Below are 24,486 nucleotides of genomic sequence, written 5' to 3'. Positions count from 1 at the left end.
ACCTGGTGCAGTGCTGTCCTGTGCATCTTGGCCCCGCTGCAACACAGACAGAGGCTGGCTCCACTCCCTTTATTGGCATCGGGGGGGCAGGCAGGGGGGTGCCACCCCTCCAGCCGCCCGCAGCCCGGCTCAGACCATCTTCATGACCTTGTGGATCCAGTCGACGTAGAGCGAGACGCGGATGAAGAGGGCGGGCTGGTCGGTGCGGGCGCAGACGCGGGACGGGGTGATCACCCCCTCCAGCACCCAGCAGTCGGCGGTCAGGCAGGCCAGGGGCCCTCCGTAATCTCCCTGCGGGGCCAAAAGAGCGCCGTGACCCCCATCCCAGGGGGTGGCCCCGAGCCCCCCTGGCCCCGCTCACCTCGCAGGCGCCCACGCCGGTGCGCAGCGGGGCGGTGCACAGCTCGCTCTCCTTCAGGCGCCCACGCAGCGCCGCCTGGCACTCGCCATGGGCCAGCACGGGCAGCTGGGCCACGTTCAGCACGCGGCTGTCGGCCGTGCCTGCAGGGTGCCAGCCCCCGGGGTGGTGGCGGGGGGTGGCACGGAAGGGGGAGGGCGTGAGAAGGGGGTGTCATGGGATGGGCAGGGGCAGGCTGCGGGCAGGGGGATGCCGTGGCCGGGGCTGTCCACGTCGGGTACCTCTGGTTTCCCCCCAGCCGGCGATCTCGCAGATGGTGCCCGCGGGCACGACGTAGCGCTCGGGTGGCAGGCAGATCAGGGCCACGCGCTTGTTCAGCACGGCCGGCCTGCGGAGGGACACGGGGGGTGTGGGGGACGTGGTGCTAGTGCCAACAGTGCCAGGGCACGGGGCTCGGCTGCTCACCTCGCCAGCTTCAGCATCACCAGGTGGGACTCAGAGGGACCGCAGAAGATGCGCACGATGGGGATGGCCTGCAGGTCGGGGTCTGCAGGGCCGGGGTCCTTGAACAGCAGCCCCAGGTGCACCTCGTAGCCCGACAGGTCCGCGTCGCTGCAGGACGGGGACATCAGGGCACGGCGGCACCCGGCGCCTTGCGTGCTGTCCCCAAGCTCACCAGGAGGAGAAGCACTGGCGGATGCTGATCACCCACTGCTCCTTCACCAGGGACCCGCCGCAGAAGTGCACGCCGGCCCTGCAGGCACCGGCATGAGGGGGGGCAGCTCGTGGGGGCGCCCGGCTGGCGGCAGAGCAGTGCTGGCACGCAGGGTGCCCGCTCACCGGTTGCGGATGCTGACGGTCCACGGCGAGTTGCCGGGCTGCCCGCCCACGATGCGCCCCTTGAGCTGCAGCCTCTCGTCCCGCCGGCCGCACTGCTCAAACGTCACCGCCTCTGCGCACACGGCAGGCGTCAGCCAGTGGTGTCCGCGCCCGCCGCGTGGCACCCGGCGTCCCCCCGTCCCTACCCGTGCTCTCCAGGATGGACGGCACCGCGTTGCCGGCTGCGGAGAGAACAGCAAGGGGGTGGCTGCAGCGGGGTGGCCACAAGCACGCCGCGGGGCAGCTGGGGTTCAGCAGGGCCGGGGCTCACAGCAGGGCTTGATGGCGCAGTAGTCAAAGGGCATGCGGGGGTCCATGGTGTAGCACCAGGGGCCGTGGCTGTCGTTGTCGGGGTTGCGGCAGTAGTTCTCCTCCAGGTGGGCCTCGGGGTGGGTGGCGGGAGAGATCCTGCCGGGAGGGAGTCGCCACCTCTGTCCCCGTCCCCGTGGCCGTGCCGCAGCCCCTGGGAGGCTCCTGCACACACTCACTGGGGCACGTGGGGTGTCTGGGCGTCCCAGCGCTGGCACGTGATGCCCTTGCGCGTCTTGCTGACGTGGCCGCGGTACGTCTCACCGCGGCCGTGGTAGCACTCTGGGGGCAGGCAGGGAGCACCCTGTCACGGGCGGGCACCCTGATGGGGGCACCCCCACGCCCAGGGCAGCGGGGCTCACCCTGAGCACCCAGCTCGTCGTCGCAGCGGCGGATGTGGAAGCAGAAGGCAACGCGGACGCTGGGGCGGGTGGTGAAGCACCACGGCGCCTCCGAGCCGTCGGGGTTGCGGCAGTAGTTCTCCTGCAGGTCCCTGGCAGAGCAGCCAGCTGCGTGCCCGTGCCCGTGGGCGCTGCCCACGGCCACCCCGTCCTGCCCCGCCACACCTACTTGCACGGGTACTTGTCGGGCACAAAGTGGTGCCGGTGCGGTGCCTGGGCGTCCCAGCGCTGGCACGGGATGCCCGACACGGTGACGTTCACCCGGCCCCGGTAGCCTTCGCCCTTCCCCCTGAAGCAGTTGGTGGTGACGTTGAGGGGCCGCGGACGCTTCTCTGCTTGCGTGGCCAGAGAACAGCGGGGTGAGGGTGGCAGCGAGGACAGCCGGCCCCGGCCCTGTGTGCCACCAGCGGGGACTTACTGCAGACGCGGATGCGGCAATACTCGCGCTCCCGCACGGGGTCAACGGTGTAGCACCAGGGCTGCTCGGAGCCGTCCGGGTTGCGGCAGTAGTTGTCATCCAGACCCTTCTCGGGGTACCTGGGCGAGAGACGGGGAGCAGTGGGTGAGGGTGACAGGCGCTCCTTGTCAGCACCGTGGCTGCGCGCCCCCGGGCCGGTACTTGTCGGGGTGGTAGGGGTGCTTGTGCGGGTGCTGCAGGTCCCAGCGCTGGCACTCGGTCCCTGACTCGGTGTGGTCCACGAAGCCTCGGTAATCCTCCCCGTTGCAGGTCATGCAGATGGCTGCCAACAGCGGGGGGGAGCCTCAGCGGGGGTGGGGACAAGCGGCACGGGGCGTCCCCGGGGCGCGGCGCTCACCATCCTGGCACTTCTTGATGCCGCAGCTCTGGTGCCGCACGCTGGGGTCCACGGTGTAACACCAGGGGCCCCGCTTGTCGCGGTCGGGGTTGCGGCAGTAATTCTCCTCCAGCCCATTGCGTGGGGACGGCAGGAACCTGTGCCACCCCCGGTCAGTGCCACCGCCCCAGCACCATCCCCACTGCCCCCGTGCTGCCCCCACCCCGCACCCATCGCCCCACGCCGCCCCATCCCGCGTCCCACCGCCCCGTGCTGCCCAGGGCTGGTGCCTGCAGCTGCTGGGGGGGTGCCGTGGGGCACGGTGGCACCTGTGGTCGTGCGGCGTGGTGGCCTGCCAGTGCTGGCAGCGCAGCCCCTTCTCGGTGGTGGCCCGTGTGCCGCGGTAGCTGATGCCGTCGGCCACGATGCAGTCCCGCAGGTAGTCTGGGCAGAGCCGGGCAGGGCGTCAGGGCCGGGCGGGCAGCGGGTGGCCCCGCAGCGGGTGCCCGGCGTGCAGCCCCGGTGCCAGCCCCACCTTTCTTCTGGTACAGGTCGTAGTGGATGTTCTTCTGCAGCCGCACGCCGGGCGAGTGCTGCGTCCAGCGCAGCAGCTGGCACAGCTGGCTCTGCCGCTCGTGGTGGAAGGCCCTGCGAGGCGTGACAGCGGGGTGGCACCGGGGACACCGGGGACACCGGGGGGCACGGGGTTCACCCCACGGCGTGTCTCACCGGCAGGCCGGGCTGGTGGCACAGCGCTGGGCGCACTGCTCAGCCGGGCCCGGCTCGGGCGGTGGCGGTGCCTCGGGGGGCAGGGGCAGCAGCTCGGTGGCTCGCAGGCGCTGGAAGTCGTTGAGGGGCGAGCGGGAGCCTGGGGAGCGCAGCGGGAGCTGGGCATGGGGCCGGCCAGGGGCAGTGGCAAGCCCCAGGAGGTGCCCACGGGGCCCCCCGGGGCTGCCTGGTCCCCGCTGTGCCCCCCGGCCCCGGCCCTACCTGCGCCCAGCGCCACGGCCACGGCCACGGCCAGCAGCACCCGCGGCACCGGCATGGCGCTGGCGGCGGGGGGCGGGGCCTGATGGAAGTGGGCGTGGCCTGTTGGAAGGGGGCGGGGTCTAGAGGATGGGGCGTGGCTTAGTGGATGGGGTGGAGCCTGTTGGGTGGGGGCGGGGCCTGTTGGGTGGGGGCGGAGCATGTGGGGTGGGCGTGGCTTGATTGTAGGGGCGTGGCCTGATGGTAGGGGCGTGGCTTAATGGTAGGGTGTGGCCTGACGGTGGGGGCGTGGCCTGGTGTCTATGGGGCGTGGTTTGGTTGGTGGGCGTGGTCTAGATGGGGGCGTGGCTTGGTGCTCGGGGGCGTGTCCCGGCGGCAGGTGCGGGGCGGGGCTTGCGGCGGCGCCAAGAGGAAGCGGACGCGGCGAAAGGGGCGGGGCCTCGCGGGCCGGCCGCAGGGCGCGGGGAGCGGGGAGGACGGGGGGGGGGGCGGTGCCGCGCGCGCGGCCAGGTGGGGCGGGGCCGCGAGGGGGCGTGGCGAGCGCGGGCGGCGGGCGCCGATTGGCCGCGGCGCGCTCGTGCCGCCGGTTGCCAGGCGCCGCCGGGCCCCGCCCCCAGGTCCGTGCCCGCGCCCGCGCGGGGTCGCGCTCGCGCCGCGCCGCCCGCTCCGTGCGCTGGGTGCGGGGCCGCTGGCGGCGGGGAGCGGCCACGGGGAGCGGCCGCGGGGCCCGGTGAGCACGGGGAGAGCCGGGGGGGGGAGGCGGGGAGGAGGTGGGGACGGAGCGGCCGGGCCTGGCCTCGCCTCGTTCCGCCGCCTCGGTGGCACCTGCCGCGCCGCCCTGCCCTTGGCCTACCGGGCGGGCCGGGCCTGGCGGCGGCGGCAGCGCCACGGAGGCGGCGGGGAGCGGGCGGCGGAACGGGCCCGGCGGGGGCAGGGCCTGCGGCTGGGCCTGGGCCTGCGCCTGGGTGCGCCCCCGCTGGGGCCGGGCCGGGGGTGCCGGGAGCTGCGTGCCCGGCCGTGGGGGGGGGCTCGGCCCGGCGGGGCTGACCTTGGGCTGCCGCCCCCCGCGGGGAGCCGGCCCCGGGGGGCTCCCGGCCGCCCCCCAGCAACAGGCGGCGGGGCCCGGCCCGGCTCTGGGCCGCACGGAGCCGCCCGGGGGCTGCTCGGGGCCCCCCGCTCGTTGTTCCCGGTGCCCGTCCCGGCGCTGCCCTGCCCTGGCTGCAGGGTGCTGTGCCAAACGGGGGGCCTGCTGCTGGCTGGGAGCGCCGAGCAGAGCCCCGCTGCCCCCCGCTCACACCGTGCCCCGGTGCTGCGGGACCCCCAGCACCTTCCCCGGGCACCCGGCGCTGCCTGAACAGCGAGGTGCTGGTGCTCGGGGTGCCTGCTGCCTTACAAGCGCCCCTTTCTTTACGCTAGGTAGTAAATTCTGCACAAATCTTCTCCTTTCTCTGCCTGCTGTGCTGGGCTCGGCCGCCCCAGGAGACGGAGCTGGACCCTCGGCAGGTACGGCAAGCCCCCCGTGCTCGTGCTGTGAAACACACAGCAGGAATGGGCTCAGACCCGACCTTATCCTCCAAACCGAACTCATCCTCCACAGGCTTTGGAGGAATCCTCGCGTGTCTCCAGCCCCGGCAGCAGGGGAGGGTGTCAGGGGCAGTGCCGTGCCCTGCTCTGTGCCCTGCTCTGTGCCCTGCTCTGTGCCCGTGGGAGCTGACGGCCACGGCTGTGAGGAGAGGGGTCTCGGTGCTTTGTGCTGCCCCCAGCCCCCTGGCAGTGTGGCACGGCAGCAGGAGCGTTGTCTCGCTGCCTGTTCCACGTTTTGGGTTGAAATAAGGTGGGGGTTGTCCTGGAGGGGGTCAGCATGCTGTGCCAGCCCGGGGGGAGCTGCGGCCGGCCGCTTTCGGCGGTGACAGCCGTCCTCAAGTTTTGTTGCAGGGCTGATTCTGGATGGCTTGCGCCTTTCCTCCCGTGAGCTGAGGGCTGATATGGAGGAATTAATTCCGGTAATGATTAATTTGAACGAGGAAAATGCAAACTCAAAGTTCTCCTTGGGCAAGCAGTGGTTGTGTAAATAAATGTCTCTGGCATTCCTTGCGCTGCTCGTAGGCTGCCGGCCGATTGCTTCTGGGCTCTTGCTGGATCGGCGGGGAGGGAGGCTCCCTGAGCTCAGAGTACTTCAGCAGCAATTTGGGCAAAATACAGATAAACACAGTTGGGTTGACCCAGCATATCTGAGGTCTTGGTATGCTGCAAGTGTTTGTTCTTAGGATGTTTGTGCCGTCTGGAGAGCTGCGTACCTTAAACCCGATTCGCTGTGACCGTGTTTGAGCTGTGAAAAATCAAAGATCAGCCCCAAGAACCAGGGCTTTTAGGGCTTGTTCTGCGAGGGCGAGTAAGTTTGGCCAGACTGCCGAGGTGCTGCTGGAAGGGAAGATAACACCGTAACCTGCTGGAGTCATTCAGATGGGTGCGTTTCCTCTCCCAGTGCATGTCTCTATCTGCTATCTCCCTGCGCTTCCCAGCTGGCTTAAAGCTGTCCGTGGGTCAGTTTGCTGGATGGAGGCTCATCTTGCCAGCGGGGCTGGCGTTGTATATATTTGGCGTTACTGCCTTCTTTGTCACCGCCTCCCTCCCGAGCGTGCAGCTGGCCTGCTGGCACAGCGCTGCCCCGACAGCAGGGTGCCCAGGGGTGCCCCCCCTCTGCCCCTTGTGCCCGGCGTGGGGGGCTTTCTCCTCCACGTCCTGCAGCTCCCTCTGTGCTCTGCGTGGCTGTGGGGGCTCACCAAGGAGCCCGGCCTCGCTGCGGGTGGCTCGGGCTGGGCTGGGGGCACGCTCGCTGCTCCTGGAGGGGCGAGGTGCTCGTCCCACACACGCAGTGGCAGCGTGCTGTTTGCTGGTCTCCTTGCCGAGCTGAGCTTTTCTTTTTTCTCCCCCCACTCCCAGTTACCTTGCTGCAAGTTCCTCACCCAAATCGTGGCGTGGAAGGAGCTCTCAAACGCAGCAGGCCCAGCCTGGAGGAGCAGGAGGCAGAGGCATGGCCCTGGTGCTGGTGGGCTTGGGAACGGCAGCAGATCTTGTCTGAGTCCTGCAGGTGGATGCTGTTTAGTTTCTCTTTGGGGTTTTCTTTGGGAAAATTGCCTCCTGACCTCACCTGCCCTGTAAGTAGGCGTTCAGATGAGGGAGTTCTCCTCCTTCCTAACTCTTGTCTCGTGCCGTGGTCTCGCTGCAGGGCTCAGCTGTGGTATTCGCCATCTCGGTGACCCTGAACGAGGCCGGTCTTTTCTAATCCACTTTCTGAGAAGGGTGCTGCTCGTGGAGGGCTATACAGGCAGCCTCAGAGACGTTTCGTATCGGGCTCCTCAGAGCTCTCTAGCAGGTTGCTGGAGAAGCCTCTTCACCAGCGCTCAGCTTTGCAAATGCTGCTGGCGGGGACCTGACGGGCGGCATTCCTCCCTGCCTGCCCGGGGCTGCCGAGCACAGGAGAGGTTTCTGCTTACCCGCACAGCTCCAGGTCACGCTGGCGGTGAGCGTGTACAGGTGATGGATTCACGCTGCTGCTTTCAGGCATGTTTCTGGTTTTTTACGAACCAGGTTGTGCATGGAGGCTTGAGGAAGCTTGATCTCCCTTAAGGGTGGGAGTTGGCAGGCGGTGGCTGTGATGAGAGTTGCCAGTGGCAGACACTGGTCGCTTGCTGTCGGTCCCAAGGGCAGGGGACTGATTTGGGATGAGTTGGGTGAGGCTTGGTGATGGCCTGAGCCAGCGGTTTTCCACGTGAGCACTGAGTGGCAGCGGGTGATGTGACAGCCCCGTGCTGCAGTCACAGCTACAGGGGGTGGCACGGGGGCCACCTGTGCGCTGGGTCCCTCGCTGGGGAGGGATGGCTCGCTTCCTTTCACCATTTTTTTTCATTTTCCTCATGCCAGGTCCTCCTTCAGACCCTTTGGGAAACGTTCCCCTTCCCAGAGCTCCTGTCCTCCCCCAGAGAATTTCCTTGTGCCAAGGGCATCTTTGGGGTTTTTCTGTTACAGGGCTGGGTCTGGTAGGCAAAAGCAGTCCCTGTCCCTGCTGGGCAGTTGTTCAGGAGTCTGGGGTGCTGCTCAGACGCCTCCTTCATCAAAAGGGAAGTGTTTGCTCAGTCTGTTCAGCACAGCTGCTGTGCACCCCCCATGAACTCACGCTGTAAAGCTATCCTCCAGCTGGGAGCTTCCTCTCCAGGAAGGAAAAGTTCCTTCAGGCCTTCTGTAAGTATCGCAGAGATTGAAATAACGGTGTAGGGACGTAACGTGGTGTCGTTTGTAGCTGTGCTGTGGCTCTCGGGATCCCTCCAGGGAGCTGCCTCCCAGGTGTGGGGCAGGGAGGCAGAAAAACACCAGGGCTGCAGCATCCTTCCCTCCTGCTGCACGGCAGCACCTGCTTTGTGGCATGCTGGAAAGCGTCATTTCAGCAACACAATTCTCCAAACAAGGCCCTGCTGGGCCAAAATTCCAACCTTCATGTGTGATGGGGGGGACGGAGCGCTCCTGGTGGTGTCCGTGACGCCAACACTTTGTGTCCGTCCCCGTGCCAGCAGCCTCGTGCTGGCTGCTCCTTCAGGCAACGCTTCTCGTGTCTTTGAATAAAATTCGGTGTGGGTATCAGTTGGAGTTCAGACTTCAGAGAAACAAGAGGTTTGATCTTGCAGGAGCGACAATTGCTGAGCAACAAATCCCCTTCAGAAAGTCCAGAGGAGGCCAAAGCAACGTGCTGGGCCGGTGCTGCGTGCGGAATCCCACCGGCCCTTGTTAGTAAAGTGCCTGGAAGAAAAGCGTAAGAACAGGACTTCAGAGCCCCACGGAAACTTGGTAACAAAGCTGACATGAGGAAGGGATTGGGCTGTTGGTGGCAATGCCCTAAGCTCGTGTATTGTGATCTGAAAGCGTTCGAGGAGGCAGCGGCGGTGCTGCGAGTGGTGCTGGTGATAAGCTGTGACAACCTGTGGTTGTCACAGCTCGTCTAGGTGTGGGGAGGTTTGCTGAAAGGCCTGGATCAGGGGTGGTCGAGAAGCAGCATCGCAGGCCCGTGGTTCCGTACCCACCCGCCTCTCGCTCCCGCTGCCGGCACCGCAGCACCGCACGCCCCAAAGTGCTGGAAGCTGGGATCCTGCCCCTCCTCGTCCTTCTCCCTGCTGTGGTGGGACCAGGACGTGGCCAGTCTTTGGTCTGCGGGCTGGAGCCTTCCCCAGGGAGAGGCTGCAGCGCTGTCCTGCCGTCACAGGAAGAAGCTGTTTCCTGCAGGCCTGCCTGCTGGCGCTGTGCGCTTCGCCCTGGCGTGACCGAGCTCCAAATCCCCCAGCCCCGCTCCCTTCCCTCAGTCCTGGCCTCCTAAAGCCTCCCTTGGCGGTGCGTGGACGTGCAGCGAGCTGAGCCCCGAGCGTAGGTGAGCCTTTTTGCACCTTTTGCGGGCTCCTCGTGGTCTGATGAAAATCACCAACAGCAGGGTGCGTCGGGGGAGCCCTTGGTGCGGTTCTGCCCTGCCTGGTAAAGAAAAGCAGGACGGAGCAGCAGGCAGAGAGAGTCTGGGCTTGATTTTCCTGCAGCTGGGATAAGCTCAAGATGCTGCAGCCAGGGACAGCTCTGCCCAATCCCCGGTACGTCTCGGCTGCTGCTGCCCCTGTGCTTTGTGGTGGGTTGGGTGGCTTGGATCCTGCCGCAGGAGCAGCCCGCGGGAGCTCTGGGGGGGCAAGGGTAAGTGCAGGGCCCCAATTTTGGATGCCTTTTGGACCCATGCAGCGTGTGGCGTGCCTGCTCCAGCAGAGAGCCTGGGAAGAGCACTGTGAGTGCTCCAGTCCTGTCTTCTGCTTGTGTATAGCAATTCAGGTTGGCTTAGCTGAAGCCCAGGTCAGTGTTTGAGGTGGAATTCTCCTTAATAGCTGCTTGAGCTGATGGGGACTCTGCCACGCGGGGCTGACACCCAGCACCGTAGGTTTGGGACCGGTGGTGTAGGGTCATGCTGAAGGCAGGAGGGTGCGTGGAGCTTGGAGCTGCTTGGGCACGTGGCGAGGTGTGCGGGTCCCAGCCAGTGAAGCCACCATGGTATCAGCTGAAGGCTCAGCTCTGCAGCACGACCCGATCCATGACTCCTGCTCGTGTCCCAGCACTTCGCTGTGTGCTCCCCTTCAAAGCAAAGCCATGCACGAATAGAAGTTTGTAGGCACACTGGTCCCAGTTTCACATTGACAGTGCCCAGTTCCGTGCTGGGAGGGGAGGAGGACGTTTGGTGGCTGCTGCAGGAGTCGGTGCTTCGGGAAGCTTGAAGGTGTTCATCTCCCCGAGGAGATGGTGACAGGGATCAGCTGGAATAACTGGTGGCCCCTGTCCTGCTGGGCCCCTGTCCTGCAGGCCAGCTGCTTGCCTGCACCTTGCGTCTCCTCCACGGGAAGGAATGCCCTGTGTCAGCAGGGCCGGGGGCCCCCTTGTCTTCCTGTGGGCTGCGTGGGGAGGAGGAGGCGTTTCAGCTCCTCTGGCCAGCTGGAGGTGGCACAGGGGCAGGTCGGTGACACGGGTGGCACAGTCAGCAGGCTGCACCCACGTCACTTCAGCTCCTAGCTGGGGCCGGTCCCCTGGCGTCAGGCTCTAGAGCAGTCCCGTGCAGAGAGAATTCACTTGCTAGAAGCATCTCGAGTGTTTTTTTGATGGCTTTTGAAGGACCTTGGAGGCTGAGCGGAGACCTGCGGCAGGCCATTTGCCTGCGCACCCAGAAGAGCTCAGGCAGTTGCTTGGGGTGGGCTGGATCCTGTCCGCCCTGCCTGGAAGAGTTGGGGAGAAGGAACAGCGAAGCCTTTCCTACCAAACCTCCAGTTTCCAAGCGCCTGTGAGGATCCCTGCCACCAGAGGAGACCGACAGGGCTGCTGGAGAGTCCTGCTGGGCGCACGAGCTGCCAAAATCTGTGCGGGCCGTTGAATAGGAGGAAAAGTGGGCTGGAGCAGGAAGGAAACGGGGTGCATCGGGCGAAGAACTTCATCCTATAAATGTAGCAGGTAACACAAAATATTAACGTAAGAAAGAAGCTGTGGTTTTGCCGTGAAGCATCTGGCTGAGGTGCCTCTGCAGTGAGTGTGCAGGCAGGACGGGAGAGCTGGTGGGTGCCGGGCAGCTCTCCTTCTTCTCTGAGCTGTTTTTGGCCATGAAGCATGAAGGTCTGTGTGAAGCCAGAGGAGGAGGAAGCCAGGCAAATTAAAACCTGGGAGAAGTGCACTTTTTTTCTCAGTTATTTGTTAAGGTGCTCCTCAGTTGGAAGAGGTGTAGCTGGGGAGAGGCTGTGGCTGTGCCGTCCCGTGAAGCCTTTGGCTGCAGACAGTGCTTGCTGCAAGATTTGCCTTCGTGGAGCAGGTGAGGTGCTGAGGACCACTGTAGCTAACCTTGCTAAATGAGGGGTTTGAATGTGATGTGGCCGTGTTTAGGAATGTAAACTGAAGTGAGCGCTGAGCTTCTCATATGACCAGCTCTACTGAATGTCTGTTTAGCTAGCAAATCTGTTTTTCTTGTCCCTGTCACTTAAAATGAGCATGGCTGTACTAAGAAATCTTTGGAGATGCCGCCGTGTCTCACCCAAAGCCCTAAATTGCTGCGTAATTCATGTTGCTGCCGTTTGAGCCCGCATTTTGGGAGCGGAGCTGGGAATTTTGTGGTGCTGGGAGCTGGGTGCACAGGCAACAGCGGGGCCACTGACCCTGCTACGGTGCTCAAAGCCACCCCCGGGGGTGTTCCCATGGGGGATGTGTCCAGCACCCTGTTATGGGTTGTCCTGCAGTCCTTTTTCAGCCCCATGTCATTGAAGCTCATGGGTCTGGCTGTTCCCTCACTGGGAGAAGGAGCTGACAACCGAAGCCAGCTTCGTGGTGACGTCCCCATGGCGTGGCCCGGGGTCACTCCTCTCCCAGGGGCTGGGCAGTGCGGGTGCCAAATGGTGCATTTAGGCCCTGCAAAAAGTGGATTTAGCAGCAGTTGGTGGGCAGCAATGAGAACCAGAGCTGCTGTGGTGCCTTTTGGAGTACAGCTGGTTGTGCTCGCGCTGCTTCCCAGAGCCCGTCACGGCCGCAGCGCAGCTCAGCGCTAGATTTGGTAGCTAATGCTCTTTGGAATAAGTGTCATTTAAAAAGTATTCAGCCAAGAAAGAGCACAAGATGTAATTCCAGTGAGTTTTTTTTAGAAGGATGGGAGCTTCTATTAAAGGGAATGGGCTCCGAGTGGCCTCCAGCCCTGTGCACACGAGGAGCCTCGCAGGTGCCGTCCGCTCGCCGCCTTTCTGAGTTCCTGCAGAAATGGCACAGAGCTCAGATTGAAACGTTCCCTCCGCGTCCGCTGACATTTACAGTTAAGGTATTTTTCTGCTTAACCTGTGAAGCTTTTGCATGCGAGGCAGAGGTCCTGGGAAGGGATGAGAAAGGAGGCTATTTTTACTCTCTCACAAACAGGGCTCGGCGTGTTTATTTTAGCCTCCGGAGCCACTCAGGCCAGCGCCTTGTTTTTTTATAGTCTCCTGTTACCCTCCGATCAGAAAACAAAGTTAAACTCTGGAAACCCCAGGAAAACGGGGTGACCTGGTGCTCTCGGCCCCCGAGACTGACAGGGAGGATTTAGGTTGGTCCCGCTCTCGGTCCTGGTCCCTGCTCCCCGGCGTTGGTGAGGACGGTCCCTGCGATTGCAGGCGTGCCTCACGTGCTGCTCTCGGAGCTTTAAGCTCCTGAGCCCGGCTCGGTGCTGGAAGCTATTAAAAGCAGGGTGTGCTCACGCCGTGGTGGCACGGACAGCTGGCAGCTGTGGCTGCTGCTCCCTTCGACGTGTCGGGGTGCTCGTCTGTCCCGGCCTGCCGTCCCACGGCACGCAGTGGGTGGCACTTCCCACTGCCCTGACCCTTCCTTGCTGTCCCCAGGCTCCCAAATAGCAGCACCTTCCTGCTGCTTGCTCTTCGTTTTCGGCTCTGCTGCCTCCGTACCCGAAGCTGGTGTCGCTGTGCCCCCGGGGCAGTCCCATGGCAGCACCACGCTGCACTCCCCTCGCTCCCTACAGGCTCCCTCGCTGGTCCCCTGCTGCTGGGTGCCCTCGGCAGATCCTGGAGGTGCAGTCAGTACCTTGGGGGTGTTCTCTCCCCTTTCAGGGAGAGCAGGAGTTCTTGTGGCGAGGGCTGCTCTTTCAGCCTGATTCATTTCTGTTCGCTTGGCTTGGATGTGGCTCTCAGAAGCAGGTAGAGGACTGGGCTCCCAGTGTCTGGTCCGGCCTCGGAAGAAAACACATGCCTGGCCAGAGACGTGTCTGCTGCCTGTGTTTTGGATTAAGCAGGCCTGGACTTCCTTGCAAACAGTAATATTGGTGTGCTGTAAAGCCTCTGTGGGTATCTGCACTCTGAAGGCTGAGCTGTGTCAGCGTCCTGAAGGGGAGGAGAGCTCCCAGGGCAGAGTCTGGACGCAAAGGGGTGGCCTTTTGGGCTGCTCCCCAGTGCTCGGAGCACCCTGGGCTCCATGGGGCAGGGGGCTTGGGGTCCACATGGACACGGTGCACCAGGCGTGCTGCTGGTTGGGTGTTCTCCGGCCTCGGCAGCTGGAATACCTAGCTCTGGTTATGCTGCATGCAGTTACTGGGGCATTTGCTTTGCTTATCAGCCTGGAAAAAAAGGAAAAAGACTAAAATTAAAAATAAAACCATGTTGTTGCTTTGTGGACCAGGATGTGTCAATCCACAGAGCTCAGGCTTGATGTATCAGTGGAGTCCTAGCGGTACAACACATAATAAATGGTTTTAGACAAGCACCTGGGACGAAAAAAAGGAGGTGAGCCTAGGTTATAACCTAAGGAACACAGCACAGCTTTAAAAATCAGGGGCAGTCCGCAGGTCTCAAACGTGAAGCATTGCATTGCAGTTGCCTAATAGAATAAATTTTGAAACAAAGTGACTTAAAATACTTATTTATAGAAAATATACTCAGGGACTGGAATGCAACTGTAGTAATGCTTGAAATATCCCTGGAAGAGCTGTGCTGCTGGGCAGGGTGAGTTTCCCAAACTGTTTTTGACTCTTCCAAAACATTTCCATGGGTTTTTCAGAGAGCTTGTCCCCTGCGGTATTTCCCAGGCTTGCTGCACTGACCTCTGCCCGCTTTCCCCATACACCTTTCCTGGTTTCCTCCCAAACTGGGAACCTGGCAAGTGCGTTTTTATCGACAGGAAAAGGAAGCCCGAAAGGCTGGGGGAAAGTTTCCATAACCACCTCACTGCTTGCAGCTTCCAGACCTGGAAGGAGCTGAAATCGAGGTGTTTGTCACTCCCGCAGAGCAAGCAGCCTCGCCAGGACTGGGGTGAATGGCGCTGGGGGTGGCCTGGAGGCCATCGGGTATTGTGCTGTCTGGGACAAAGGCTACGACAAAGGCTGCTCAGACATCTGGATTGCATGGGGGATGATTTTAGGGGAAATTTCCTTAATTTGCCCTTTCCTGACCTTCTGGTGCACTGAGAAAACAAGCTGGTTTTATGGACAGTTAACTCACAGAAAGCGCCTGCTTAAATTTCCTCCAAGAGCCATAAAGCTGGAGGGCAGCTGCCCCTGCTGGGCAGCTCATCGTGTGCTGCTCACCTGGCTCAGCTCCCACCCCTCCACGGAGGCTGGCTTTGGCTTTTTTTGTGGAAATAAACCTGGTAATGTGGGGAACCGTGGCCAGAGAGCGCCTGGGGGCTGGCTGGGGGCCGTCTGTGTGAGCCTGGGAGGCCTCAGAGCTCGTGTGCGTTCCCTCTGGGGTCTGAAGGCCACAAGAACAAGGCAGGGCCGGGCTGGTCTGCCTGCAGCAGGGGCATGTGCTGTGGTGGTGGTGGTCCTACCAGCTAATTCTGCTCAAGTTCGATGGGGAGGTCGGATTTCGGGCACCTAGGAGGTGCTGGGTTGGTTTGCTGTGCTGTGGGAGCTGCCTTGCCTCCCCTGGGAGCAGGCAGGCCGCCCTTCCCCTCCGTCACACTTTATTCACTGGGCCATGTTCAGGAGGAGGGGAAGGGAAGGAGAAACCTCCAGCCTGTGCCCGGGGCTGGAAACCAGAGCTGGACTGCTGCCCTTCCATCCCCGGGATGCCTGTGAGGTGATTCCTCGGCCTGGCCAAGGCCCCACAGCCGCCCCCAGCCGCCGGCTGTCCCTGCCCGTCAGCGCTGCGCCGCCAAGCCTTCGGCCTGGTCTCACGCCCAGCGCCCCTTTGTGCTTGACCAGGATGGAAAATGACTTTGGGGTGAGTGCCTGGAGGGGAGAGACACTTCCCTGGCCCCCCCCTGCTTCGTCTGGTGGCACTTGGTGGCAGCAGGAGTGAGCCGGGGGGAGCACCCGGCTCCCCTGCCTGCCCTCCAGCTGGCCGCGGGGGCTCCCTGAGCCCACCCCTCGGCAGGTTGTCCCATCTGATACAAGAAAAACTCTCTGGCACGCTCAGGGCCTGCAATCTCTTGGTTTTGTTGAAGCCGGGGCCCTGTTTCTCTTCCTTCTAATCTCCTCTGCAGCAGTTGATAAGCGGCAGGTCCCTCCTCGGAGAGAAAACGCTGCAGGAAGAAATGCCAGGAATGCGAGCAGCAGGTGGGGACCGGCAGATGCACGGATCAATCACAGCGGACTGACAGCGGCTCATTCCTCTAAAGAGCTCCTGTTCCCCTCCAGCTGGGGCCGTACCAACCCCTCCAGCCATTGCTGGGGGCGGCTGGGGGGTTTTTGCTGGGGCACGGCGTGCTCTGGGCTGCCCCAGCCCTGCAGGGCTCCCCACTGGGGCCGGGACCCTCGGGACACGCGGCGAGGTGGCAGCAGCCTCGTGGTACCGTGCCCCGTGCTGGGGACGGGCGCGTGGGATCCTGCTGCCACGTCACCGAAGGCGAAGGCTGGCTCAAGTTAATTGAATTTGCTGCACTGTTGCTCTTCACAACGCGGCTTCATCCCTCCGAGGAGCCTGCAGGCGTTTCTGTGGATAAAAAAAAATCACTATTTTGGGGCGGCAATGCTTCCAGGGGGTTACCTGTGTTGGCAAGTGAGAAGATCACAGCGGGCTGCAGAACTGCACTGGTAGAGAGGGCAGAGCCTCGCGGGGTGCTGCGAAGGGATTCGGGCACGGCGTGAGTACTTCCTCAACTTGTTTCCCTGCAGTTGCTGCTCCTGCTTGCTGAGCACCCTGCGCTCGATAGGGAGATGTCTTTCAGCAGCAGGACAGCCTGATTTACATGAAATAACAGGCTGAATGGTGAAAAGCCTTTATCTGTTGATCTCTAAGCCGCTTTGCCCCGCGTGCTGGCAGTGTGTGTTACAAGCAGAACAAACCTGCTGTCACAAATGACATTACGGATGTTTTTCGTTTTTCCCATCCTCTAAGCTTTCATTCTGGCTGACGTGCCCGTGGCAGAATGCGTGTTATCTGAGCGCTTCGGATCCCCTCCGCTTCTGTGCCTTGGTTCTTGGAAACCCCAGAATAAGCCACAGCCTGGGAGGCGATGTGATTAGACCTCTCCTTACGTGACTCCCTGTGTTTTGCTAGGCTGCTTCAGCCCGCCTGGATAATGCTGCTGCGTCCCTCTCCAGTCTCAGTGACTTGGTATCCTTGAAAGCTGGTGCTTCTGTGGGGTTCGCAGGAATGCTGCTGATTTAGAGCGCTGATATGTTTAAAAACTGAAGGCACATCTGCCCTGAGCCGCCTTATCAGTTCTTCTTCAGATTGTTTCTTGTTTTCGTGGAAGAGCAGTGTAAGGATGAAATGGCTTCCCCACATAAAAGCAGGGAGAATAAGGGGGCGGTCAGTGCGGTGGCACAGAATAAAGGTCGTGGAAACTGAACTTTTAAAGAGCAAAATGTCATCTTCAAACTCTGTTCAGATAGCAGCGCCTTGCCTGAGCAGGGTTTGTGTTCGGGAGGTCCTGCTCCAGTTTTTAAGGCAGTTCAGGTCCTGGAGCACAGGCAGCAATTTGAGCAGCACTGCCGTTTGCACCGCTACCTCAGCGGGATGCGAGGCGGTGAGAAAGGCTCCCCGGGAGCTGCTCCCAGGAGGGACTGCCAGGAAAGGCTTTGGGAAGGGGCACGGCACAGAGACACGACTGGGGAGCACGCACCCAGGCTGCTCGAAAGTCCTTTTGCAACTGGGAATCTGCTGTGACTTGGCCTGAGCTCCTTATCTCAGGAATTCCCCAAATTATTTTTGTTTGATCTGGAATCGATCTAAAACCCTGGGCGTTGCTGCGAAGGCTCTGGGCTATGCTTTAGCAAGGGGCAGCTTGCTTTAGCAGCTGCAGTAGCTTTTCCTCAGCAGGAAAGCAGCGAGTGGTGCTGGTCAAACCACCTGCTGCAGAGCTTGCCTGGCGCTCGAGTCTCGTTTAACTCTTGAACTTAATTGCTAGCCCTGGAATTTCCCATGCTGTGTGTCTGCCCCAGGCTGGTTTTCAGGTTTTCAGCACCAACAGCTCAGCCATTTCCAAGAATTAAAGGGAGAAGTGCCTTAAGTCCCAGGTGTTTGAGGGAACAAGGCAGCCTTAACTGCTGGCATTGAGCATTTGTGCCCCCAGCTCTTCACTGGGGCTGACCTTCTGTTGCAAGGGGTGAGGCCATCCCAGCAAAAACCACCCCTATCTTATCAAGATGCAGGCATCTGGATGCCTCCCAGCACTCTCTGGACGTTAAGATGCTATCCACTGGGCGGTGGCCGAGGTGGGGACCAGGAGCAGGCTCCTGTCTCCTTCAGTTTCGGCTTGCTCACGGTGAGGAGCTTCTGCCTGCAACAGAGAGAGGAGAGAAAGTTGGAAGCGGCAGAGCACTGCGGGGCTTGCTGTGGCCAGCCCCGAGGCAGCCTTAACTCAGGTATTCTGATTTCTAATTCATTATTTGCAACCTCGATGTGCTAAGGGCTGTTTGCGTTACCCGCAGCAGCGGCATACATCGCTGCGAGGGTTGGAGAGCGTGGTGTTAGGCTCAGCCTACGGTAAGGAGCAAGCTGCCTGGTGGCAGTGAGGTTGTGAGGCGCTGAGGGGCAGCCTGGCTTCCGCTGCTGCCCCGCTGTGGGAGGCTCTGCTGCTATCTGCCACGAACCTTTTCCTCTTTTGTGTGTGTGCAGGGCGCCTCAGCTCAGTAATGTGGTTTTGTTTGCTCTGCGCTTTGCTGCAGAAGGGTGCTGGAGGCCTTTGGAGGACACGTGAGCTTGTTGGGGACAAGAAGTCCCCAAACTGCATCTTTCTCAGTCTTTACAGCACTTACTAACTCCTGTAGCATTTTCCTGCTCTGTTCTGTGCCTCGCTTTGGAAAGCACCAGGTAGGTGAGCGGGGGTCCAGCCTGTCCAGCAGAAAGGGGCTGTGGAGGTGGGAGAGCAGCGTGCTTGGGGGGGCTGGGAACGAGCTGCCTTACCCGAAACCATCGCCTGCCTTACCCAAAACCCTCACGCTGCCGGTCAGGGCGTCCTGGCCAGGCTGTGGTGTGGGCAGAGCACAGTGGTGCCCTGCCCTGGTCAGGGGCAGGATTCCTTGGGACCACAGCTGGTAAGCTGGGTCATTTTCTCTGCTTTTAAAATGTGGACTAAGCTGCTACAAACACATTTTTCTGTATTAAACCCAGAAAAGGCTCGAGTACCAGTCCTGATTCCCTCTTTGGAGGTGGGCTTTGGGGAAGCTGGAGGCTCATCGTGGCCGCCCTATAAACAATTCCTTAGTTTTGGTTATTTTGCTGAGTCCATACTCCTTCCAGGTGAAGAAGTAGAAATCATGGCCAGGCTTTGCAACCGGTCACGCTGAATGACTGGGAAGTCAGAACGGGGTCGTTCTGCATCGTCCACGTGGCTCGGCGTGGTCCTGCAGGCCTGGCCAGATCTCCTGGGACCTTACAGGTCTTCCCTGAACCCTCAGTCAGTGACAGCAAGCCAAGGAACTGCTATATAACCACTGAAGTGAGATAACATAAGCAAAGAGAAGCTTTGGTGCAGGTAATTGGGTACCTAATTGCTGTGTTTGCCACCTGGGGATTGGAATTGCTCTCTGCTCTGGAAGCTGAATGGGCCATACTGCGATAAGCAGTTTAATTGTTTCCCCGCATCTGCTGCAGCATTATAAAATGAAGGCAGGCTGCACGCACCTCCAGAGCTTAACAGCCTCTCGGCAGCTCCAAGGCTGCGTTTTTTCCTGTGGTGCTTGAGCATCTCTTCATGCCGCCCTTATGTTCTCTAAACTGTTTGTGTTTACCTGTGCCGTGTGACAGCAATGAGCCGTCGAGTTTTTCTGGGAAGTTTTTCGGCTTTATGTGGTTGTAAGCCCTAGGAACGGGGAGGTGTGAGCAGTGAGGAGCAGGGTGTGCGGTGTGCTGGGGACAGGGTGCCTTCTGAAGAGAATTACTGGGATTTGGGCATCGTTTTGGTAATGGGGATCAGGTGAGTGGCAGAATTAAACCAGGATGGACTCAGGGGCAGGGGGGAGATGTGTGTGCGTTCAGAAGAAAAGGCCCGGGGAGTTAATGAAAAAGGCATTTGCTGTTAGGTGCTCTCGGGGGCACTGTGGGGTCCCTCAGCCTGGGGAAGGGCTCTGCTGGGAGGGATGGAGGCAGGGCACAGAGGCGCTGCCTTTGCGAAGGATGAGAGCCTCGGTATGCCTGATGTGGCTGAGGAACGCAGGTGTGGAGGGCAGAGGGGTTTTGGGGTATCTAAAGCTCATATGGTGAGCCAGAAAAGACAGTGCTTGGCTTGCAGAGGCACGAGCTGGTAAAAAAACACAGGTGAGTGCAGGTTTAATTCTCCTCGTTTCCTCAGAATGGCATCCAACTCTGTTTTCCCAGGGCAAACACTGGTGCTTTAATGACTTTGCCCCCATTCCTGGGATTCCAGCAGCCTGAGCAGGTGAGTTACCCCGTGATTCACTTCCCTGCTTTACGCCGGGAAGGAAGGCAGCACATGATCTGTCCCGTTGTCTCATTCAATTTTTTTCTCTCTGCATCTTAAATCCATGTTTTAATCTGCTCGGGTCAGGACGAGGACACAGCTGTTGCCCTCTCTGTTGCCCTTTTCCCATCCTCGTGCCGACCTGAGCCCGTGCCGGGGTCCCCTGCAGCCAGCTGCCGCGTCACACGGGGAGCTGCCGTCCCTGGGGTCCGAACAAAAGCTGCAGTCGCAACTCGAGATAAGACAAATGCGATTTGAAATACAGCACAGTTCGTTTCTTCTCAAAAAAACGTGCAAATCTCATTTCCCATCCATAATGGGTAGATCTGGGCTGCGGGGAGAAAGGACTGGATTTTCTGCAGTGGCAGAACCTGGCAGCCTGCTGTCAGGTGCAGATCTCCTGCTCCGTGAGGACTCCGGCTCCTGAGGGGAGAAAAAACATTCCTTTTCCTTCTCTTGTTCTTGCTGCTGCTGTCTCTGCCTCCCCTTTTTCCTGCAAGCTCTCTGCCTTCACCTTGGGTCCCTGCTTTAAGCAGCTTGTCTGGTGGCTGGGCACGTCAGCGTGCTCCTGTTTTCTCAGGTATCCGTCGGGCTCTCCAGAACAGCACACTAAGTGTATGTGCTGCCAAATGAAAGCTTGGACTTGATCGAAGCTGGAATTTGTCAGAAATTGCTTTAAAACCAGGCTTTCCTCTGGCAAGCAGGTTTGCGCAGCCCTTTGGCCTTTCTGGCCCGTGAGGTCTGGGCGCTGGCAGCAGCGGGAGGTGCGGATGGGGCGGGTTGGGGGTGTTTAAAAAGACACCTAAATCCCACCGGTACTTCTCTCAGAGGGGCTGGGCGAGCGGTCCGGCCTTGAAATAATTTAATTTGGCTCTTGACTTCCCAATACCAGAGCAGGGTGTGGAGGGCAGCCGGAGCTCCCTGCTGGAGGGCTCCCCCAGTCCCGGGCAGCCGCAGCGAAAGCAGCCAGGGGTATTTCTGAATTGCAGAGTGCAGGTAAACAAATAAGCAAATAGAGCTGCAAGTGGAATTAATGCTGCATGAAGGTGATGCAGACTTAGTGTCTCCTTTTCTTTAAGGTGCTAATCTCTGCTGTTTTCATTTAAATCACTCCTCCTGCACAGGAGCAGCTGAGAAAGGGCTGGAGCTGCTAAGCCAGGTCCTGTGAGCCTGTGCCTTCGGTCTGCAGCTTTTGGACCTAACGGTGTGGACTGGAGAGGTTTCTGTGAAGGCCTTCAGGGAGTTAACTCCTCCTGCAGCAGCTCTCTCTGCCTCTGTGGCCTGGGAGCAGCGCTGCTTCGTTTTGTAGCTTTTCCACGTTGTGCCTGCTGGTTAAGTTGGCTCGCACCGCGTTGTGCCGAGCAGTGTGTAGAACGGTTTTCATGAGAAGCATCGAAAGTTGCGAGTCCGCGGCTGGTGCCCTGGCTGCTCTGCATAAATGGCTCGCTGGTAAATGTAGTTAAATGAGGAGCTGAGGCAGTCTTGCTAGCTGAGTAATAAATCAGGGCCGAGCAACTCCATGAAGTTACATCTTAATGCCTTGGCTTGAGGTTGCAGGGTGGGGTGCCGAAACTGATGGAGCAGCGCGATGTTTCTAAACAGAATGTGCTAGCCCTTAGTTACACTGCCACAGAGGATATAAATGGTGCTGCAGATGTCACTGAAGTGCTGAAAACTCTTTTTGCTGGCGTGGCTTGCCGTGCTCCACGTGTCCACCTAATATCAGCTGCTCCTGCTTTATGTCCCTCCAGCAGCAGGGTTTGTGCCCGGCGGTCAGGCTCCTGGCGTGGAGGGGACTCGAGCTTTGCCTTCCAGCCCTCGCCTGGTGCTGTGACCTCAGCCTGTGGGAGATTACGTTGCTTAAAAAACACCCCCCAAGGACCCTCTCGAAATATCTCATTATCTGAGGAATTCTGTGGAATACCCAGAAGTTGATGATAAACCCCTGGAATGTGGCTGCCTGTCCGTCAGCCCATTCAGCAAAACGATGTTTTGATGAATATGAAACCTCAGCGAGGTTCTCTCTTCTCAGGAGGGGTTTTGGTGCCTGCAGACTGGGGGGCTTTGTTCCTTGTGCTAGGATAGGCAGGCGTGCTCCTTCGCCCCTGCAAGCTGCCCGCTCCCAGGTGCTCCCGTGTGCTCGGGCGCCTGCCTCGGTACCATTAGCAAAGCCTGGTGGCTGCTGTGCCCACGTGTCCTGGGGAAGCCTGACTGCACTTCATGGTGCACAGGGCTGTTCTGGTGATGTACAGTAATAATGATAATTAAAACCCACTCTGCTGTGTCACTGCATGGCCGAAATGTGCACCAGGCTCTCGGCAGCCAGCCTGCTGCAAGCCCCCAGACCTGGCTCAGGGGTGCCGCCAGGGCTGAAGCCTCAGGAAGCCAAGGAAGATTTTGCAGCACTGCCCTGCCCGTCTCCCTCACCCCACTAATAGCTTCTGCTCACTAATTTGCAAGAAGGGGCCTTTGTGCTTTTTGGTATAAAAGAGCAGGGTGGCCAGGAGGATGGGCGAGTGTCCTTGGCTAGAAGGATGCACCTAAGCTGACCTCTCACTCCTCTCCGTGTCTCTCCCCGCGTGTAATGTGGTCAGAGGGCCGAGCCAGGAGAAGCTGCAGTGAGATTTCTTGCCTCGCTGGACAAGAGAGCTTAGCCCCCGGGGCCTTTCTCTTTTCCATGTAGGCTCTTTAGTACTTAATAAGAGAAAACGTCCAGTGGAAGCTTCATCTCTGATTAGGATATTCATCGCTTCTCTTCCGTGTTGATTCTCTGAAGCCTCATAAGGGGGGCTGCTCAGCCTTTAATTCAATTAAGAAATCAGGCAAGAGATGCAAATCTTTTTAGCCTCATTTGTTTTGGCACTCATAACTCCATCTGAGGGGAACATCTCCTGCGAAGCGCAGCAGAGCAGCTTAGGAAGGAAGGATTTTTCTGGGTTTCAGCTGGGATTTTTCAAGCGCTGTTTTGGGCTCGTGAAGGGTTTTGTCCTTTTAGGAGCATAGGGTGGAAGGAATGATGGTGCGTTGGTGTAAACTGACTTCACAAAGAGCACCCTAGATAAAAATCTGCGCCCCTCATAGCTGGTAACCTCTGTTAAAGGTCGTTAGCTGCTGTGAATTAGATCCAAAACAACTGGTGGATGGTGAAGGACACCGAGAGACAGGACACACCGTGGTGACTGTCACACCAGCTGCTCTCGTGTGTTCCCTTTGGTGCTAGCTGGGAAAAAATCTGCCCGGTGAGACATGCACTCTCATACTGTAATGCCTTGAAGTTAGCAAGCATCCTGCTGGTGTGTGCTTCTGCCTGGCTCAGGTAGCTCCGGTGTGCTTCCCGACTGCAGCTCCCAGAGCATCCTCTAAATGCTTCCTCAGACAGGCCTTGAAACTAAGTTTAGTTTGCCAGAAATGGTTTGTGCCTTGGGTGGGGATGGCTGGGGGACAGCCTCCGGAAGGGAAAGGCAGCCTGGGCTCGTTGTATTGCCCTCGAGGACTTGTCTTTTGGTTACAAAACCCAGATTTTTTTAAAAGAAAAATCAGCTTTCACCTGTAAACTAGTTGGAGGCCCACATAAGCCGTTTCTAGAGAGCCCTGAATTACACCTGAGTGGAAACAACCTCCTGTGCCGTGCTCCAACCCCACCTCCTCCCAGCAATCGGTGCCACGGGGAGCGGGCTGCTGCCCGGAGCGGTGGCTCTGGCACCGGCCTGATGCAAACTGCTCTGCTTTCCCAGGGCACGGCTTTGATCCCAGCTCCTCTGGCTGCTTCTCCTGCCCGGGCTCTGCCTCCTGCCCCTGCGGGATGGTTTCTGCTGAAATGCCCCCTGTAGCACCACTGCCTTGTTTCAGTTTGCTCAATTTGCTTGGAGTTGTGGAGCTTCCCTTACAGAAGAGAAATCCGGGGTGAAAATACTTGCTTTATCTTGCTGTCTGGAGTTCTTCCTTTTTTTTCTTTACCAAATCTTGGAAACGGATAAAGCATTCATATGCATGTATGTATACATGCCTGTCGTGCTTCTCTTCAAAATATGCATTTTTATGGCTGTTGTGCATAAAGAGCTCTTAACCCCAAACTTTTTTTTTTTTTTTTTTTTTTAACTTCTGTGGTTTAGTTTCCTGTGGATTTTGGTACTAGCTTTCACTTGCATTCCCTTAAACACACAATATGAGGATTTTTATACTCTTTAGCTCCTTCCAGGCCAAATCAGGAGGTACTCGTACACTTCTGAGGGGCTGGCTGCGCAGTGGAAACCCGAGTAAAGTCAAAGACGGGTTAAACCGAATGCCCTTAAGAAAGAACGGCCCTTTGCTCTGCCCTGTCACAGCTGTATATTTAGCCTGTGTGCCCTTTCCAATTACAGCAGGAGAAGATACCCAGAGAGGAATGCAAGTCGTCCTCGCCCCGAGTGCTGTCCTGGTGTCTGTCACGAAGTGCTTCTTGAGCCAGCAGCGGTGCCTCGGTAACGCTTCCCTCCATAGAGCTGTCCCCTCCCTCCCTTCTTCCTAACCCACGTGGGATTTAGCATTCATCACGGTCACAGCTTCCCAAGCTGCTGGCGAGTGCCATCAAGCCCGGTTCGGGTCTGGCCCCTTGCTCCCAGCCCCGGTTCCCCCCGGGCAATGCGGTTGTTCCTCGTGCGGGATCCATCCCGTACCTCTGGTGATCCCCAGTGCCCTTCTCCTGAGGTCGGGAGCGGTGCTTGATGCGGGGGCAGCACAGTGGAGCTGTCCTCGGGTGGTATTCGGAGCTCCCTCCTTCTGCTTGTTGCTGGATGTTTTTATCCTAATTTGTCTGTGCGCTGCCAGCAGCCAGGAAAATGGCACTTCTGACTGCAGCGTTCCTAATCGCAGGGGAAAAATGATCTCGGAG

The 24,486-nt window shown here is 59.7% G+C and overlaps 2 protein-coding genes across 11 annotated transcripts in view; one reads left to right on the top strand and one right to left on the bottom strand.

The window, feature by feature from the left end:
* Positions 1 to 121: 121 nt before the first annotated feature.
* MST1 (macrophage stimulating 1) lies at positions 122 to 3,795 on the bottom strand. 2 transcript variants are annotated; one of them, XM_084293000.1, is made up of 18 exons: positions 3,732 to 3,795; positions 3,471 to 3,609; positions 3,277 to 3,389; positions 3,071 to 3,185; positions 2,763 to 2,899; positions 2,567 to 2,687; positions 2,366 to 2,484; positions 2,117 to 2,279; positions 1,909 to 2,039; positions 1,726 to 1,828; positions 1,509 to 1,645; positions 1,384 to 1,419; positions 1,199 to 1,310; positions 1,035 to 1,112; positions 824 to 970; positions 640 to 746; positions 362 to 501; positions 122 to 291 (listed from the first exon to the last, which is right to left on the bottom strand). In XM_084293000.1, exons 1-18 carry the CDS (start codon positions 3,784 to 3,786, stop codon positions 130 to 132), a joined length of 2,115 nt encoding a protein of 704 aa, XP_084149126.1. In that variant the 5' UTR covers positions 3,787 to 3,795; the 3' UTR covers positions 122 to 129. The 2 variants fall into 2 exon arrangements, with proteins under 2 accessions (XP_084149126.1, XP_084149127.1); XM_084293001.1 differs by lacking the exons at positions 2,567 to 2,687; positions 2,763 to 2,899.
* Positions 3,796 to 4,321: 526 nt separating this feature from the next.
* The window catches only part of DAG1 (dystroglycan 1), a 38,179-nt gene continuing 18,014 nt past the window's right edge, over positions 4,322 to 24,486 (top strand). Inside the window, exons 1-2 of one of the 9 annotated variants that reach the window (XM_084292725.1) lie at positions 4,361 to 4,458; positions 5,145 to 5,231. The gene's annotated coding sequence lies outside the window, so the exon portion shown is untranslated. Of the gene's footprint in view, positions 4,459 to 5,144; positions 5,232 to 9,335; positions 9,356 to 10,412; positions 10,746 to 12,067; positions 12,088 to 15,087; positions 15,834 to 17,433; positions 17,560 to 19,558; positions 19,575 to 23,977; positions 24,077 to 24,486 lie in introns of those variants that run through there. The other 8 variants (XM_084292732.1, XM_084292730.1, XM_084292728.1 and 5 more) reach the window with 8 other exon arrangements.

This window comes from Netta rufina, assembly GCF_964035555.1.
Source record: "Netta rufina genome assembly, chromosome: 10".
In the NCBI taxonomy this organism is placed as follows: domain Eukaryota; kingdom Metazoa; phylum Chordata; class Aves; order Anseriformes; family Anatidae; genus Netta; species Netta rufina.
This window is presented reverse-complemented; position numbering and strand designations above follow the sequence as displayed.

Bases quoted from the DNA above. Each gene is read 5' to 3' on its own strand.
- MST1 (XM_084293000.1), bottom strand. From the start codon at position 3,786: ATGCCGGTGCCGCGGGTGCTGCTGGCCGTGGCCGTGGCCGTGGCGCTG. The intron at 3,186-3,276 runs GTGGGGCTGGCA...GGCTCTGCCCAG, and splicing joins CGACCTGTACCAGAAGAAAG to ACTACCTGCGGGACTGCATC. The intron at 2,280-2,365 runs GTAAGTCCCCGC...CCACGCAAGCAG, and splicing joins TTGCCGCATCCGCGTCTGCA to AGAAGCGTCCGCGGCCCCTC.